Here is an 18,387-nt window from a genome sequence, read left to right as displayed (position 1 = left end):
CTATGCCAGCCAGGCGCCCCAAACCTGCAGTGTTTTTTTGTTTGTTTGTTTTTAATTTTATTTATTAAAACGTGTGCAAGCAGGGGGAGGGACAGAGCAAGGGAGAAGCTGACTTCCCCCTGAGCAGGGAGCCTGACAGGGGCTCCATCCCAGGACCCTGAGATCATGACCTGAGATGAAGGCAGATGCTTAACTGACCAGGTTCCCCAATACTGCAGGTTTTTAAGCATTAGCACTTCTCTTTGTGTATGGATTTGATAGATTTCCAGAGCTCTGAAGTGGTTTTATTTTTTTTTAAGATTTATTTATTTATTTGAAAGAGAGAGAGCACACCCAAGTGGGAGGGAGGAGAAAGAATCTCAGGCAGACTCCACCCAATGGAGAGCCCGATGTGGGGGTGCAGTGTGTTTGTGGGGGAGGGGGTCCCTGATGCAGGCTGATGTCATGACTCTGAGATCACGACCTGAGCTGAAACCAGAAGTCAGGTGCCCAACCAACTGGTGCCCCTGAAGTAGTTGTTTTGATTAATTTTGTCTTGTTTTATAATTATATTTTGGGAGTATTAGCTAACACTTTGCCTTGCTCATAACCAGAAGTGTCCTGCTTTACCAGTACTTCTGAAACCCTCCATACTCATAATCTATCACCTCTTCCTCACACTGAGGCAACCATTATCTTAACATTTTGATAATCATTCCTGAGCCTTTTTTTTTTTTTTTTTTTAAAGATTTTGTTTAGGGGTGCTTGGGTGGCTCAGTGGGTTAAAGCCTCTTCCTTTGGCTCGGGTCATGATTCCAGGGTCCTGGGATCGAGCCCCACATCGGGCTCTCTCCTCGGCAGGGAGCCTGCTTCCTCCTCTCTCTCTCTCTGCCTGCCTCTCTGCCTACTTGTGATCTGTATTTGTCAAATAAATAATAAAATATTTAAAAAATAAAGATTTTGTTTATTTATTTGATAGAGATCATAAGTAGGCAGAGAGGCAGGTAGAGAGAGAAGGGGAAGCAGACTCCCTGTGAGCAGAGAGCCCGATGTGGGGCTCGATCCCAGCACCCTCAGATCATGACCCAAGCCGAAGGCAGAGGCTTTAACCCACTGAACCACCAAGGTGCCCCCATTCCTGAGCTTTTTAAAGTAGTTTTAAAGCATAACGAAGTAGCCATATATATTATGTCATTTCATATTGTGTTGATTTGAACTTTATATATACTGAATGACATAGGGTTTTTTGTTTTTGTTTTTGCAATTTGCTTTTTTTGTTTTGTTTTGTTTTAAAGAATTTATTTATTTGACAGAGAGTGAGAGAAGGAGAGAGAGCACAAGTCGGGGGAGCAGCAGAGGGAGAGGGGGAAGCAGGCTCCCTGCTAAGCAGGGAGCCTGATGCGGGACTTGATCCCAGGATCCTGAGATCATGACCTGAGCCGAAGGCAGAGGCTTAACCCACTGAGCCACCCAGGTGCCCCTGTTTTGTTTTTACTTACCATTGTTTTCATTGTTTTATCCATGTTGATGTAGTTGTCTTTGTGTCCATTGCTATATGCTTCTTTATTGTAGCAGTGTACCACAACTTATTTTTCCATTCCACTGTTTGTCAGTAGATGTTCTGTTTTTGTTTTGTCTATCACAGAAACAGTGCTGCTATGACACATGGTTTCTCTAGACAGTGTTTTTTAAGCTTTTAGGTCACCACCTATTGGGTTGTGAAATCAATTGACTGAGTCATGACTAACACTAGAATTTTTTAAATACATAGAATGAAAAAATATCTGAGTGCTTTACTTAAGTTTTTGTCTCACAAATGTAACCACAGGAAGCTCCAAACTCCTAAGTCACCCCTTATTTCTTGCATTTCCGAAAGCACTGCACATTCCCTGTTGTTTGCCCTCCCCTCCTTCTCCACCTCTTTTCTACTTTGGTTCATCATCAGCAAAATCACCAATATTCTTAACTTCCTCTCTGAACTTCTCCTTTACCTTCTTGCACTAGTAACACTGTGGCTTTCCACTGAGGGTACAGCTTCATCTTTCAAGGGGTACCTGTGCTTTTTTTTTTTTTCTCCTGCAGTCCTTATCAACTCTGCCTGGATTTCCTTGTTCCTCACTGCCACTTTGCAGGTAATTTTCCTCTTCATTAATCCCCATATTGCTGTCCTCTTTTGACCACTGACTGTGGTGATTTTTGTTCCTTGCTTAGTGTCATTTTGTCCATTATTACTTTTGTCTTAATTAATTCTTCCTGATTTTAGTATTTACAGATGATCCTTCTGACAGTGCCTACTCAGTTCTGTGAACTTTCTCATAATGGTTTTGTACTCTACCTCAGCCAGGTATTTCCACAGTCCTACTCTAACCAATGCTTCTCAAACTATTTGTTGTGATGAACTAGTATGTGTGTGTGTGTGTGTGTGTATACACTTTTTTTTTTTTTAAAGATTTTTATGTATTTATTTGACAGAGAGAAATCACAAGTAGATGGAGAGGCAGGCAGAGAGAGAGAGGGAAGCAGGCTCCCTGCTGAGCAGAGAGCCCGATGCGGGACTCGATCCCAGGATCCTGAGATCATGACCTGAGCCGAAGGCAGCGGCTTAACCCACTGAGCCACCCAGGCGCCCCTACACATTTTCTTTTTTTAAAAGATCTTATTTATTTATTAGAGAGGGAGAGAACTTGTGTGTGCATGTGAGCCAGGGAGTGGGGGATGTGATGGGGAAGGGAGAGAGGGAGGAGCAGATTCTCCCCTGAGCAGGGAGCCTGGCATGGGGCTTGATCCCAGGACCCTGAGATCGTGACCTGAGCCAAAGGCAGGCACTTAACCTATTGAGCCACACAGGTGCCCCAAGACCAGTATATTTTTACTTCCAATCCATTACTGGTGGATTTTTTTTGGTAAAATACAATTAATTAAGGTGCCTGGGTGGCTCAGTGGGTTAAGTATCTGCCTTTGGCTCAGGCCATGATACCGGGGTCCTGGGATCGGGCCTCCTTCTCCCTTTGTCTTTCATGAATAAATAAATAAAATCTTTTTACAAAATACAGTAAATTACTAGGAAATTGAAATGCTGTTTTGTTGTCATGACAATACCAAATTGCTATAGGTCTCTAGTCAGTTTTCTTAATTTCTATACTTCTCTCACTGCAGACAGTCCTTTAAGAACACCACTTTGAGTGGCACTATTTTAGATCTCATTAGTTACCAGTAAATGCAACCCTTCTGTAATCTGTTTCATTCACAGTACTCTTGGACTACCACCTTCTTTATGCAGTTCACTATAGTACCTTGACTCCACTGGGATGTTCATTCCATTGGACGTTTTCACTGCCCTCTCCCTTCCGACTGTGATCATTACAGTCATTTCCTTGTATACACTCTTCTTTCTTGCACTGATCTACTTGCTTGGTAAAACTAGAATTCTGGTTAAACCAACTTCTTCCTCCTCTGTGCTTGGACTTAAACAGCTGAATTTCAGAGGAGAAAAACATATCTATGTGTGCCAGTCTCACTTGAAGTTCATGCTGCAACCCTTAAAGTGGGACCTTATTACTGTCTGAAAATCATATACTCTACTATTCTAGTGTCTTCACTTTCATAATACTTTTTCACACCTTGTTTTCTGATCAGCTCACCACCACCTCATTCATCCTCACTCATAATGATGACCTTGCTTTCCACTTCCTTGAAAAATTTGTAGTAAGAGGGAACTTCCATAGATTCCTGTTATGTTTATCATTCATTGGGCCTGAAAATTAGGATGACACCTTTTGTCTTGACACATTCTGCCTTAAGGTCTGTTTTGCCTGTTAATCATAGAGATAAATAGATTGGGGGATTATGTGATTTTTTTCATTAATACAATTTTTTATTTCTCTAAACCTTTTATAAGTCCCTGTGTATGGTAGATGGACAGTGAACAGTAACACAGTTAACTATAATTATGCAAAGTGCTATGGAAGAAAATAGGTGTGTAATCTATATATAACAGGGAACCTCTTAGTAAGGTACCAAAGGCTATCCCAAGGAAATGATACTTATTCTGGTATCTGTGAAGAACAGCCAACAAGGGGGAAGGCTCAAAATGAGTGTGAAAGGCCAGAGATCTGGAAAAGTTGCTTATTCTTTGTATCCGGAAGGAGTTAGGGTGTGAGTGGCCCAAGATGAAACTGGGGATGTGGGCAGAGGTTTTGAGCAGGGAAGAGCAATTGCACACTACCTTCTTCCCTAAGTTTGTGTTGATGATCCCTACCTAGCGTGGAAATTGAGTAGTATTGCAAATTATTCTTTTTGACGCTCTATAAATTATTGTGCTTAGCAGTTTTATTCTCACATTTTCTGTAGCGAGTGTTAGAATCCTTTTCCATTTTCACAAACCTCCAAACTTGCTCTTTTCACCTTGCATTAAGTTTTGCTGACCAAGAATGAGGTCTGGTAGGAGAGAAACTCCCTCCAGATTTTCACAGTAGCCTCATTTAGCCTTATACTTTGTACTTTTCACTTCGTTTCCCTTAATACTTTATACTTCTCTGTCTCAGAGGGGCAGGGTATTGCTTTCATTCCATGGTTTGGCTCTCCTATCTGTCCTAATCTTTTGTTATCTTAGTTTCTTAATGAATACAGAACTAATAAATGCTGCATTTTGATTGTCCAGAACTGACAGCCTGTTTCCAATTTGTTTATTTTCTTTTTTTTTTTTTATTTTTTTAAAAATTTTATTTATTTTTTTATTTATTTGTCAGAGAGAGAGGGAGAGAGAGCGAGCACAGGCAGACAGAGAGGCAGGCAGAGGCAGAGGGAGAAGCAGGCTCCCTGCCGAGCAAGGAGCCCGATGTGGGACTCGATCCCAGGACGCTGGGATCATGACCTGAGCCGAAGGCAGCTGCTTAACCTACTGAGCCACCCAGGCGTCCCTCAATTTGTTTATTTTCTTAAAGACTTCATTTATTTGAGAGAGTGTGTGTGAGTACACAAGTGGGGAGTTAGAGGGGTGGAGAGAGAGGGGGAGAAGTAGACTCCTCACTGAGCAGGGAGCCTGATGCGGGCTCAATCCCAGGACGGTGGGATCATGACCTGAGCTGAAGGCAGATGCTTTACTGATTGAGCCACTCAGGCATCCCTTTATTTTTGTTTTTTTAAAAAGATTTATTTATTTATTTTGGAGAAAGCAAAAGAGTGCAAGCCCTTGGGAGAGTGAGTAGGGGGAAGGACAGAGAGAAAGACCCTTCAAGCAGACTCCCATTTGGGCTCAGGGCTCAGTCTTACAACCTATGAGATGCTTAACCGACTGTGCTACCTAGGCACCACTGACAGCCTGATTTTTAAAATTACTGCATATAATCCTTTTTAAAGGGAAGAGGGAAACTCCTTAGGTAGAACTCAAGTTGCCTTGAACTACTCTCCTCTCGGTCATCCCCTTGTTCTTGTAAGACATTTATAAAATACTTTATGTGGAATCTACAAAAAACTCTTCCTATAAACACGTTATATTTGCCTTGTAAAAATGTTGTTCTGTTCTTTATAGAGCAGGTTGGTGGGCAAGAGTAACACTGAACATAGGAGATGATGATTATTGATTGTTCCATTGAAAAATAAATTATGGAGATTGAGTTTAGAGTGGTTGACAGTGAGATGGAGAATACTAGTCTGGAAATATGAGGTAGGACTGACAGGAATTAGTGAATGATGGGATGTAATGAATAAAGGAGAAGGCATTGTCAAGGGTAACCCTCAGGTTTATGACATGAGCAACTGAAGTAATAGTGTTGTTATTTTTTAAAAAGATTTATTTATTTTATAGATAGAAAGCATATGTGCAAGAGCGGATGCAGGGCGGAGGAGGCAGAGGGAAGAGACTCTTAAGCAGATCCTGCGCTCAGCATGGAGCTTGATGTGGGGCTCAACCTCATAATCTGAGTAGGACCTGACCTCACCAGGAGTCGGGTGTTCATTTGTGCCACCCTGGTGACCCTAGTGGTGCTGTTTTTATGAGCTAGGGAAAGTTAGAGAACGACCAGAGTGGGGTAATACAGAGATGACTAATTTGGTTTTGGACATGAAGAGGTTGTGATACCTTTGTGAAATTGAAATGCAGATGTCGGTTGGCTGTTGGGGTAGACTGGATAGAGCTTGGAGAAGAGCTGAGATGGAGAGACAGAATTACTAGTATAGGGATGGTATTGGAAACTGGATGTGGAAGAGGGTTACTTTGATGGGTGTGAAAAGGACCTAGTCCTAGGAGAAACACTGGAGGTTTGGTAGAATAAGTTAAGTCTGTTATAAAGTAGGCTGAGAAGGAGCAACCAGAAGAAAGAAAACCTTGGAAACCAAAGAAAAACATTAGCTTAAGGAGAAGAGGGGAGTGGTTAAACATAGAATGCTGCTTAGACGTTAAGATGAGGGCCAAGCTGTTTGTTGGCTTTAGATATACCAGGGTCATTAATGCTCTGCTGTTCTACAGGTTTAATAAAAGCAGATGTCAGATGGGATTGGGTTGGAAGAGTATGAGAGGTAAGGAAATAGAGGCTGGGAATTTAGACAACTCTCTTAATGAGGTGGTGAAAGAAGAGAATGGTTTCTGGAGGAGATGTGAGGTTGAGGTGGTAAGTAGAAGGAGAATTTTTTCAAATGAATGAGTAAATGGATGGATGGATGATGCATTTGAGTGTGAGAAGTTGATGAATGTATATCCTTGTAGAAGGGGACTGCCGTTAGATTGGAGGGAAGAACAGCATGGTGGAAAATGCTGTTCTAAGGAAATAAATGCTGTATTTACTATTTCATATACTTAAATGCTTATTTACTATTTCATTGTGAATTTACTATTATATCAGGTGGTTGAGAGCCTTTTATCACATTTATAAGATGCAACTATTATTTGATAGTTTTATCTTTTTTTATTGCCGGCTACTTTTAATTACCTCTACCAAGAATATCCATGTATTTTCCTGGACCAAAAACAATATATGCAGTAAATACTCTGGTTGTTGGGGAAGATTACTTTGTACACATGGCATCTTTCCCCACTGTGTTTAGGGCACTTATTTTTATTCTGCTGCAGAGAGTTTTGTCAGAGCTTGTATTTTCACTTCCTGTGACTTTTTCTTTCCTTTGTGTTTCATGAATTATGACAAAATTCCGCTACAGGGGGGAGACTCTAATAGACTTCACTGACTAAATTTGACCTGAACAGTGGTTGCTGTTATGAGTAGAAAGGTGCAGCTTCCCTTTTATTCAGAAGACTTTTCAGTAGACTTGTATGTTTGGGGTTTTGAATAGGTAATACTTGCATACTTGCACGTGATAGTAGAATCAAGAGGTAAAAACAAAACAAAGGTCTTTTGACTCCTGTTCTCTCATTCACTTTCTTTCCTTGCCAGAGTAGCTGCTGTTACCTGTTTTCTTGAGTATCTTTCTAGAGATTCTGTACATACGCTGACGAACTCATAAGTATAATTTTGTTCTTTATTTACACAAATGGTATAATGTACCTTTTTTTATTCATTTAACATTATGTATTGAAAATTGCTCCATATTAGTGTATTAAAGAACCTTTTCATCCTTTATGGCCACATTGTATGGACATGTCACTGTTAGCTAACAGGTGTCCTATTCATGGTTGATGCTAGTGTTTGTGATTAAAATTGCTTTTTTTAGGCAGCAGAAGTTGTAAACTCTTGTCAATAAACTCTTAAATATATGGATCTTGAAATGAAAGATAATTGAGTTGTCATATTGAAAGACAATGATAATGTGGTGTTTTCTTACAAAGAAAAACAGTCTGGATTTATTTGTCCTACCCACACAATTTATTTACTGAACAAACAGGAGTTTTGTTTTGTTTTTTTTCAATTTTATTTATGTATTTGACAGAGACGGCAAGAGAGGGAACACAAGCAGGAGGAGAGGGAGAGGGAGAAGCCAGCTTTCTGATGAGCAGGGAGCCCGATGTGGGGCTTGATCCTAGGACCCTGAGATCATGACTTGAGCCAAAGGCGGACACTTAACAACTGAGCCACCCAAACAACACATAGGAGTTTTATGGTCATATTAACATATTCACTTTTCCACCTGATGTTATATTATGTACTTAAAAAGGTCCAGGGCTTCCTGCTTTCAAAAATTAATTTGAGACTTTTGATTCTTATGCTTTATTTATTTCTGACATCAATTTCATTTGAGTATATTTCTAAAATATTTCAGCTGTAAAAAATTTTTTTATTCTGGAATATATAACATCATTCTCTACAGAAGAGTCAACTCTCATTTTTATTTAGTTAGAAAATCTTGATCTATTCTTCATATTTGGAGTAATTCATATCTGAATATTTTATTTCCTGTTTGTATTGCCAACATGCTTTAGTTATGACACTGGCAGTTTCCTGGTTTAACTTTCACTCCCTCTGTTGGCTTTCAGAGGTGTTACATTCCTTTTGGAATTGTGTTAGGAATAACATTTATGCTTATTTTCATTTAATTCAAAAATTAGTAATGATGCAAATATGCGTATGAAATAGGCTACATATGGGATTGTTTTACATTAATGAATGTTTCAGTGGCCGCAGATGTTCTGGTTTTCATGAATGTGTTGAGGAACCTTCATCAGAATGTCTGTTTCATCAGCAGCTGAGAACAAGGCCATGAAAAACAAAAAATAGTAACATAGAATATTCATGTTTATAGTAAGCAATAAGTAGGCTTGGTATGTTAGATCAAGGAAAGGGTATTCTGAGTATCTTCTGGTTGCTGTCTACCATATATTAAACTGTTAGTAGAGTTGATAGAGCGAAATGAAGATGTCTTCTGGCACCTAATTAGCACACCATCTAGCTCAGTGTTTGTATCTGTCACCATTGGGACATCATAATTGCCTTCCATAACATCACATGTACAGAGAGATATTTACTTGTTTTGCACATTCTTAGCACCATCCTTTTAAAACCAGACCACCAGTTAATGAAGTTTGCTCTGTATAGGTTACAACTCTTGTCTTTAAAGATTGTGTCTGTCCTGTTTCTCCTTGATTAAATAGAGTTGTAGCACACTCAGTACAGGAAGGATGTTAGGTTCTCATGTTAGCATATGGGGCATCAAGGTGGCCCAGTCAGTTGAAATCCAACTCTTGGTTTCCACTCAGGTCATGATCTCAGGGTCTTGGGATCCAGCCCTAAGGTCAGGGAGGAGTCTGCTTGAGATTCTCTCCTTTTCCCTCTCCCTCCTCTGCCCCTCTTCCCACTCATGCTTTCTCAAATAAATAAAATATTACAAAAAAGAAGTTAGCATATAAGGTGGAGAATGTATGTAGGGTGTTTTAAGCTCCTTAAGTCATTCATAGACTATAGTATACTAGGCTTCCTGGGTTCACAAAGTAGTTGGTCTGTATTTAATGGCTGCTGTTTATGAAACAAAACGTGTTGAAACACTAGGCTCACATTCAGCCTGATGAGAGGTATGTGGGAGCTAGGAAGGAGTGTGAGGAAACAGCGTAGTGAGGCCTGGCCTCTTCATACATGTGTAGAGCAGCTTCTTCTGAGAGGAATAGCACAGAGGTTTGATGCATACAGTTACTTTGGGTGCTCATTTGCCAAATGCATGTAATTGAAAGTTTTTTTTTTTTTAACATAAGTGTGTACATTTGATGTTACTCCACTATAACTTCCTCTCTTTGAGGATTTGAGTATAAAAGTAATCATTCTAGCTAACTTTTTCTGAGACTAGTTTGCTTTTTTTTTTTTTAAGATTTTTATTTATTTATTTCACACAGAGAGAGATCACAAGTAGGTAGAGAGATCGACAGAAAGAGAAGGGGAAGCAGGCTCCCTGCTGAGCAAAGAGCCCGATGCAGTGCTCAATCCTAGGACCCTGAGACCATGACCTGAGCCGAAGGCAGAGGCTTAACCCACTGAGCCACACAGGCACCCCTGAGACTAGTTTTTTTGAAGCATTCTTTTTCATTGATGTTAAAGTCAGAATATACACATTTAACTGTATCAGAGTTTTGAGGATCCTTTCTTGAATATTTTAAATAAAGTTTTAAAATTGAAAATCCTTGTTTGGTTCCTTGCTGGGCTTGCAAGTTCAGTAATTGAGGATTAATATTACACCATTTTTAGTAGTTGTGTATGCTAGTATTTTGATAGTACTAAGTCTTTTGGATTTGACTGTTAAGCAGATGACAGATTTTAAAGGCCTGGCTAAGGGTAACTTTTGCTACTCATTTAGAAAGGTAGGCATGGGGACGCCTGGGTGGCTCAGTTGGTTGGACGACTGCCTTCGGCATCTTTAAAAAAAAAAAAGAAAGGTAGGCATGTTGTATAGATAAATAATCTTCCATTTCTGTTTATTGATTTTGTGTGTTTTTGTACAGGTTGCTTTCCTGTTGCATCTTTGACCTAGTTTCCTAGACTCTGCTCCATGATTTAACTTGAAAGTCTGAAATGAAGATGGAGGAGGCAGTGGGAAAAGTTGAAGAACTCATTGAGTCTGAAGTCCCTCCAAAAACATCTGAACAAGAGACAACGAAGGAAGAAGATGGATCTGTAGAACTGGAATCTCAAGTTCAGAAAGATGGGGTAGTGGATTCTACCGTTCTGTCTTCAATGCCCTGCTTATTGATGGAACTGAGAAGGGACTCTTCTGAGTCTCAGTTAGCATCCACAGAAAGTGACAAGCCGACCACTGGCCGAGTTTATGAGAGTGACTCCTCTAATCACTGCATGCTTTCTCCTTCCTCTAGTGGTCACCTGGCTGATTCAGACACTTTGTCTTCTGCAGAAGAGAATGAACCATCTCAGGCAGAGACAGCGGTGGAAGGAGACCCTTCTGGAGTGTCTGGTGCCACAGTTGGGCGCAAGTCTCGGCGTTCTCGATCTGAAAGCGAAACATCTACCATGGCTGCCAAGAAAAACCGGCAATCCAGTGATAAACAGAATGGCCGAGTCGCCAAGGTTAAAGGTCATCGGAGCCAAAAGCACAAGGAGAGAATCAGGCTACTGCGGCAGAAAAGGGAGGCTGCTGCACGAAAGAAGTACAACCTGTTGCAGGACAGTAGTACCAGTGATAGTGACCTGACTTGTGACTCAAGCACGAGCTCATCAGATGATGATGAAGAGGTTTCAGGGAGCAGCAAGACAATCACTGCAGAGATACCAGGTAGAGGATGTTTTTTAAACTGACTGTAGAGCAACCGATGGCATTTCTAAGCTGTCAGGCTCAGTTAGATGAGTGACACTTGAAAAAATCCAGGACCTGCAGCTCTGTGTAAATTTGAAGACTGCAGTGTATTAACAAGACATGGCCAATTTTAAAAACCTGTTCTGAGGTTTCCAGTGCACTTTAGCACGTCAGCAAAAAATACTTCAATGGTTAATGATAGGGACAAGATTATTTTTAAGTAATGGAATTTCTCACAAGTCTCTTTCTCTGTAACACATGACCTGAACTCCCATCATTGCCTTTTTAGCACTGCTTAGATTTAATACTGTTCAACATTATTACTAAGTAAATTCTCCTCAGGAATAGGCACTTTGCTTTATTATATAGCCACTGTACTTGAGCTTATGGTGTCTGAAATGACATGTTCCATCTTCTGTTAAAGTTTTCTAGTAGCTGTTCCTCCTAAAACAGTAGTTTTATGAGCTTTTTCCCAGGTCAGTGCATGATGAGATATTTATCCTTGTTGCACATTTTTCTATTCTGAGTTGTCACTTGCATTGGAAAGAATGCTTTTTTGCAGTATTTTCTCTTTACTTTAAGAAGTTTGATAGAAATCTCCTTATTCTAGCTCTCATTGGTGTAAGGGTGTGTAATTTATTACATGTTTGACATATCTACCTTTTCCATATTATCATGACTAGTACTGTGTACTACAAAGGCATTCTTGAGATTTCAAGGTGCAAGAAGGATGAGGTCTGAATGGTTCTTAATTGGTGAATTCTTATTGAAGAGACTCTTATGATTAGAACATTTTATAAAGTACATGGCATTTAATAGATAATGACAGCATTGTTTATTGCTACATTAAAGAAGGGGAGGTTTTGGGTTTTAAAATTTTATGGGTGACTGTTCTTTCCTCTTATTTTTCTGAAAAGTTTGTTTCTATACATGAAGACAGCATATTGCTGATATACAAAGAATATTTCAAGAAAAATCATATTGGTTAATTGAGACTATAGCCAACCAAACTTACATAAACTCAGTAACAAGAATGATCCTATAGGTGTTCATCTTAAAATAATAAAAGTCTCATCCATATATTACATTAAATAGGCATTTTTAACAATTAGAAATGCTTACTGTTTTAGTATCTCTTGAACTCCTTTGGTAGTTCCTTGTGTTAAAATTGCTGGGAAGGGGGTTTATTTGAATTTCATCAGTTGAATGCATGAGAGAAGCAGACTTCGGGGTTGTTCTCAGACACATTCTAAGTATGTTTCAGTTTTTCATTTAATATTTTTTAGAAAGCTTGATTAGCACCTGTAAAATTGTTCATGCATTCTTATGTCCTGTGTTCTGATCTGTTAATCAAGATCATGATGGTACAGTGCTTAATTTCACTCACTAAACAGAGTTTTAGGTAACCACCCCAATATTTTGCCTCCTTATGGAAAGGGAAAAGAAGGTGGGTGAACAGAATAGACCCAGTTATAGAAGTGGCATGAGAAATGTGTTCATGGGCACTGTCCTGTTTGGGTCACATAGGTTAGGTGTGCTTTGTTTATATTATCCAAACTTCCTTGCTATTTGACTACTTTCACCAGTGTTTAAAACTTCCAAAACCCTGGTGGTCTGTTTCTTGTCTATTCTGAATTGTATACAAACCAAAAGACCAAAGTAAGTTATCTGAGTCTGTGATTTAATTTCTCTTGCTCACAGCATTTAGTAAGGTTGTGGCTTTTGAAAGTTTGTAGGTTTCTAAGGTAATCCCGGAGAATCAAATGGTAGGTAAGGTGCTGGGCCACTTTATCTGACCGCCTAGATTGTGTGCACTGCACAGGTTCGGGAGGTGCTGTTCATATGAGCGGGTATATAAAGCAGCAAAGATGGAGCAGCTGAAGTTTAAGTATTAGGAGGTTCCTTTCAAATGTCTGTATTGCTACTCCTAAAAAATTATGACATTGTGCGTCTCTAATGTAATAATTATGTATATGTCAGTTTCCTGAGTCACATTATGAGTTCAGGGAAGGGGATGCATTCAACCTAATAGCAAGGGCAATTGTTGAAAAGTTGTATAAATTGTAAAGATTGGATAAATTATGAACTGACTTGGATAAATTATGACTGACTTGAACGTAGACATTCAGGTGAACTTAAACTCAATGTGCCTGACAGAATCTCTTGGATGTTGACGTTTGAATCAAGCTGTTTACACAGAATGGATATCAAGAGGAAAAGTAAAAACAGATTCTTGCTATCCTTTTTCATCAAGGTACCACTGATTTAGTAATTCAGAAAATGCTTCATTTATAAACTTTATCAGCAGCATAAATGTTGAAGGAATTAGACTTAAAGTTCTTTTACACCAAATTTACAATTAATGCATTTTCTTTTTTCATTTTTATTTTTTTAATGCATTTTCTTTTAAAGAGTGAAAATGGTGGAGACTTCTGTATTTTATAGTGCACGATCATGTTTAATTGAGTTTGATATTTGGAAACAAATGTTTATGAAGATTGTTTTTTAGTTAACAGTTAACTGACAGGCAGCTTATTATCCATGCTAAATCATTCTCTCCATGAAGTTTTTGAGGCTGTATTGCTGTTTTATGAAAGTGTTTGGAGAGATCATGTCAAGATAATTCTTGTTCTTGCACTTGGGGGACTTAGAGGTGAGCAAAATGAGTATTTTATAGTGAATATTAATGTGAAAATACTTTGTAGTGGTCTTGAGTATTCAAGGTTTTTAATCAAATATCTCATTTATCTTTATAGATGATCTTTTTGTACCCTTTTTTTTTTTTTAAGATTTTATTTATTTATTTGACAGAGAGAGAGAGAGATCACAAGTAGGCAGAGAGGCAGGCAGAGAGGGGGAAGCAGGCTTCCTGCTGAGCAGAGAGCCCTATGTGGGGCTCGATCCCAGGACCCTGAGATCATGACCTGAGCTGAAGGCAGAGGCTTAACCCACTGAGCCACCCAGGTGGCCCTCTTTTTGTACTTTTAATCACTCTTTGCAGTTTTATAGTTGGATAGTTGGACATCATTTCTCTGTAAAATCACTTTGAGTTGAAACTAGTTCTGTAAAGTCTGCTCTTGCAGGGAATTTTGATTTTAGTGAATATGAATGATGGACATCGGACTTCATTCAGGTAAAGAAATTAGTTCTCTAAAGAGACTTACTTAGGTCCGTCAGTGTACATGGGGAGCAGGGAAAAGTTTTTTCCAATAACTTTTTTTTTTTTTTTTTTAAAGATTTTACTTATTTGAGACACCGAGCGAGAGAGCAGGAGTGGGGGAGCAAAGGGAGATGCATACTCTCCACTGAGCAGGGAGCTTGACACAGCTTGATCCCGGGACCCCAAGGATCATGACCTGAGCTGAAGGCAGACGCTTCACTGAATGAGGCACCCAGGGCTCCCATAACTGTTGTTTTTGATAAATATTTAGTGTAGAGTAAACCTGAGGGTAGCTTCATCTTGTCTTGGCTGTAATGACCTGCTTTTGTGTGCTTTAAAAGTCCATCATATAAATGCCTCTTCAGACTGAGGTTCCAAAAATAGTACCGACCTTTGTTAGGTAAGGGTCAGTTATCTAATTTTGCATTTAGAAAATCTCTATTTTGGAGAATGTCAGGGAGGCTGTTGAGGACAGCTGTCCAAGATCATGTAATATTCAGTCCATGTGGTCAGGTCAGCCCCGCTGAAGCCAGGATCTTGGTATCCCTTATTCACCATACACATTTATTCCCTGAAATGCATCCTGATAAGCTATTATTTTAGCTCACAGTGTTTCTGAGGCAGAGACTTACTATGCTTCATCAACTAATTCTTGTTTGAAAATGAAAAAGAATTTTTTAAAGTAGTAAATGCTTTGTAGAAAATTTTGAAAACAGAAAAATGTGAAGTAGAAGATTAAAATCACCCACAGTCCTGCTTTTGTTAACATTTGAGTATGTTGCCTTTTATAATATGTAACAAAATTCACCACCCTATATATACTTCGTCTTCCTTTCCTCTTAACATTGCGTTTTGAACGTTTTAACAAAACACAATATTCTCCCTAAAATGTGTGGATTTTGAATTATTTAGCTGACTGTAAGATAAATTCCCCAGTGTTGGGCCTTTGGGCTGTTTTTAGTTTTTGCTATTATGAGAAAAGGCTATGAATACTTTAAGGCTCTTGACACAGACCGCTTTTTAGAATATATTAAGTTTATTGCATCCAGGAGTTTGTGTTCGTCCCATTATATTCTTACTGTTGAACATTTATATTTTTAAAAAGTCTTGCAGATTTGATGGAAGAATTGTATCTTAGTGTTAATTTGCATTTCTTTGATTACTAGTGAAGCTGAAAAATCATGTTTGGCCATTTGTTATTTTGGTAAACATTCTATTCACATTCTTTGCACATTTTCCTCCTGCCACATTTGTTTTTCTTACTGATTGGTGAGTGTTCTTAGCCTGTTGGGGATTGAATTACTTGAAAATTTTTTATATTAAGCAGTGGGAACTCAAGGGCGAAGACCCCAAGCCCACATCAGCAGTCCTTTTTTTTTTTTTTTTTTTTTTTAAAGGTTTTATTTATTTATTTGACAGACAGAAATCACAAGTAGGCAGAGAGGCAGGCAGAGAGAGAGGGGGAAGCAGGCTCCCTGCTGACCAGAGAGCCTGATGTGGGGCTCGATCCCAGGACCCTGAGATCATGACCTGAGCTGAAGGCAGAGGCTTTAACACACTGAGCCACCCAGGCGCTCCACATCAGCAGTCCTTAACAGATTTTTTCCTGGATTGAATATGAAGTGGCTAAAAGCGCCACCTTCCCATTTTAAGCCTCTTGTATTCTTACTGTATTTTAGGAGACTCACTGATAACAAAGCACTGAGACATTGTAATCAGGTGGAAACTGCCTATTTTCAGCTTAGTAAATGCAAACAAGGCAGGTAAAATCTGTGCAGTTTTCAATCTGACTATAGGTTAGAATCACTTGGGAGCATTTAAAACTAATGATGCCCAGGCCCCACTCCAGACCAATTCAATCAGGATCTCTGGGTCTCACCCAAGGCATCAGCATTTTTTCCCAGCCTTTTTGAGATACAGTTGAAACACAACATTATGTAAGTTGGAGGTGTACAATGTGGCAGTTTGGTATTATGCATATATCGCAGAATGATTACTGCAGTAGGCTTAGTGCAGATATCTGTCACTTCACATAGGTGTGTTGAGAACATTTAAGATCTGCTCTCAGCAGCTTTCAGATATACAGTACATTGTTAATTGCAGTCACCATTCTGTATATTACATCCCAAGAACTTATTCATCCTGTAATTGGAAGTTTGTACCCTTTGATCACTTTTACCCATCTCCCTGTTCATCCACAATATATACTGTATGAGTTCCCTTATTTTACATTTTACCTACATGTGAGATCATGCATTTTTAAAGCTCCCCAGTTGATTACCATGAGCTGCCAGGACTGAGAGCTACTAGTCAGTTAAGTGGTGATGTTTTAAGGCTCCCATAGCTAAAAATCATTGTGAAACTAGCAGTCTGATTCAGTTCTGTTACTGCATTTAATGGGCATCAAGTTATGAACAATGGAGTCCAGTTTTTAAAAATCATATTAGTTATAAAAACCACAACACAGTTTTGTATTAATTAACAAGCATAAGCATTCTTTTCTTTTACTTCAGTTAAGGGATTATTTTCAAAGCATGCATTGTTTAAATGTGGTTTTCTCTGTGGTACTATGTCTGGATAATGTTACTTCAAATTTGGAAGCTTCATAGTCTTACTGGTGGGTATTTTTTGGTCAGTCTCTTATGTTAAAGCACTAAGGTATTATTTTTGGCCTGCTTTTCCTAACTTCCCAAAGTTGAGTGCCTATATTAACTTTGTGTACATGCAAAAGTGTAAGCTTTGCTTTCAATAAGTCTTTTTTGCAAAGTAGGATTATCTTAGTATTAATAAAAGGACACGCATGTGTTTAAGGTGAGAATATGGTCCCTGGTTTTGTTGTTTTGTTTGAAGGTTTTATTTATTCATTTGACAGAGAGAGAGGGGGAAGTAGGCTCCCCGCCCAGCAGAGAGCCTGATGTGGAGCTTGATCTCAGGGACTGTGAGACCATGACCTGAGCCAAAGGCAGAGGCTTAACCCACTGAGCTACCCAGGAGCGCCCCCCCGGGTTTTGTTTTTGTTTTTGTTTTTTTTTTAAATAGACTATGTTTTAGAGCAGCTTTAGGGTTGAAACAAAATTGAGCAGAAGGTACAGAGACTTCCCAAATATTTTCTGCCCCGACATATGGACAAACTTCCCCACTATCAGCACCCCCACCAAAGGCAGTGATGAACCTGCATTGACTATGCTGTCATTCAGAGTCCGTAGTTAATATTAGGGTTCACTCTTCTGTGGGTCTTGACAAATGCATAGTTAATTGGTCCTTGATTTTAATACTTTAAATGTCTTATTAATCAGTGTTTATTACTACATATTACTACATAGTATACTACATATACTATATAATACATATTACTACATAATATACTAATAGTAATATACTACATATTACTACATAGAGATGTAGTCATCTCTGTGAGGCTGCAACTTATCTCAGTATCCTTAGCATAAGTATTCTTACACCATTTTCTGAATTCAGCCATTTTTCAGTGTTTGCTGAAAAAGAGTAGCACCAGAATCTGAAACAGATCAAAGTAGTCCTCTTAATTACCTATCCTATACACTTAAGTTTATCCAGCACTTGTAATGGGGATAAACTGCTTAAAGAAAGTTTAATATTCTTTAAATTTCACTTAGTGTTTCCATAAGCCAAACACAAATTTTTGGGAAAGGTACGTTCTTGAGAAAGTTTTTGTGTGAACAAGATGTATTTTTTTTAAACATGAGGACAAGGGATGGAGTAGTCAGGGGAAAAGTAATAATATCAAAGAATAATAAACTTACTCTATTTGCTAAGTAGAATTGGGCCAAAAATTTGTTTCATAGACGTTTAGGCATTGAAAAGAGGTGGTTTGACTGATTAAACAATTCTCATTATCTAGGAGAAATACTGCTAGTATTTTTTTTTTTTTAAGATTTTATTTATTTATTTGACACAGAGAGAGAGTACAAGCAGGGGGAGTGGCAGGCAGAAGGAGAGGGAGAAGCAGGTTCCTTGTCAAGGCAGGGAGCCTAATGTGGGGATTAATCCCAGGACTCCAGGATCATAACCCAAGCCGAAGGCAGACGCTT

At 38.9% G+C, this 18,387-nt stretch overlaps 1 protein-coding gene across 3 annotated transcripts in view; it reads left to right on the top strand.

Annotated features, from left to right (window-relative positions):
• Positions 1 to 18,387, top strand: part of C3H18orf25 (chromosome 3 C18orf25 homolog) — a 90,143-nt gene that overhangs the window by 32,863 nt on the left and 38,893 nt on the right. For all 3 annotated transcript variants that reach the window (XM_044243052.1, XM_044243051.1, XM_044243053.1), the window contains exon 2: positions 10,352 to 11,136. In XM_044243052.1, coding sequence (XP_044098987.1) covers positions 10,422 to 11,136 — 715 coding nt within the window. In that variant the 5' untranslated portion in view covers positions 10,352 to 10,421. The remainder of the gene's footprint in view (positions 1 to 10,351; positions 11,137 to 18,387) is intronic.

The sequence above is a fragment of the Neovison vison genome, chromosome 3 (assembly GCF_020171115.1).
Source record: "Neovison vison isolate M4711 chromosome 3, ASM_NN_V1, whole genome shotgun sequence".
NCBI classification, from domain to species: Eukaryota; Metazoa; Chordata; class Mammalia; order Carnivora; family Mustelidae; genus Neogale; species Neogale vison.
This window is presented reverse-complemented; position numbering and strand designations above follow the sequence as displayed.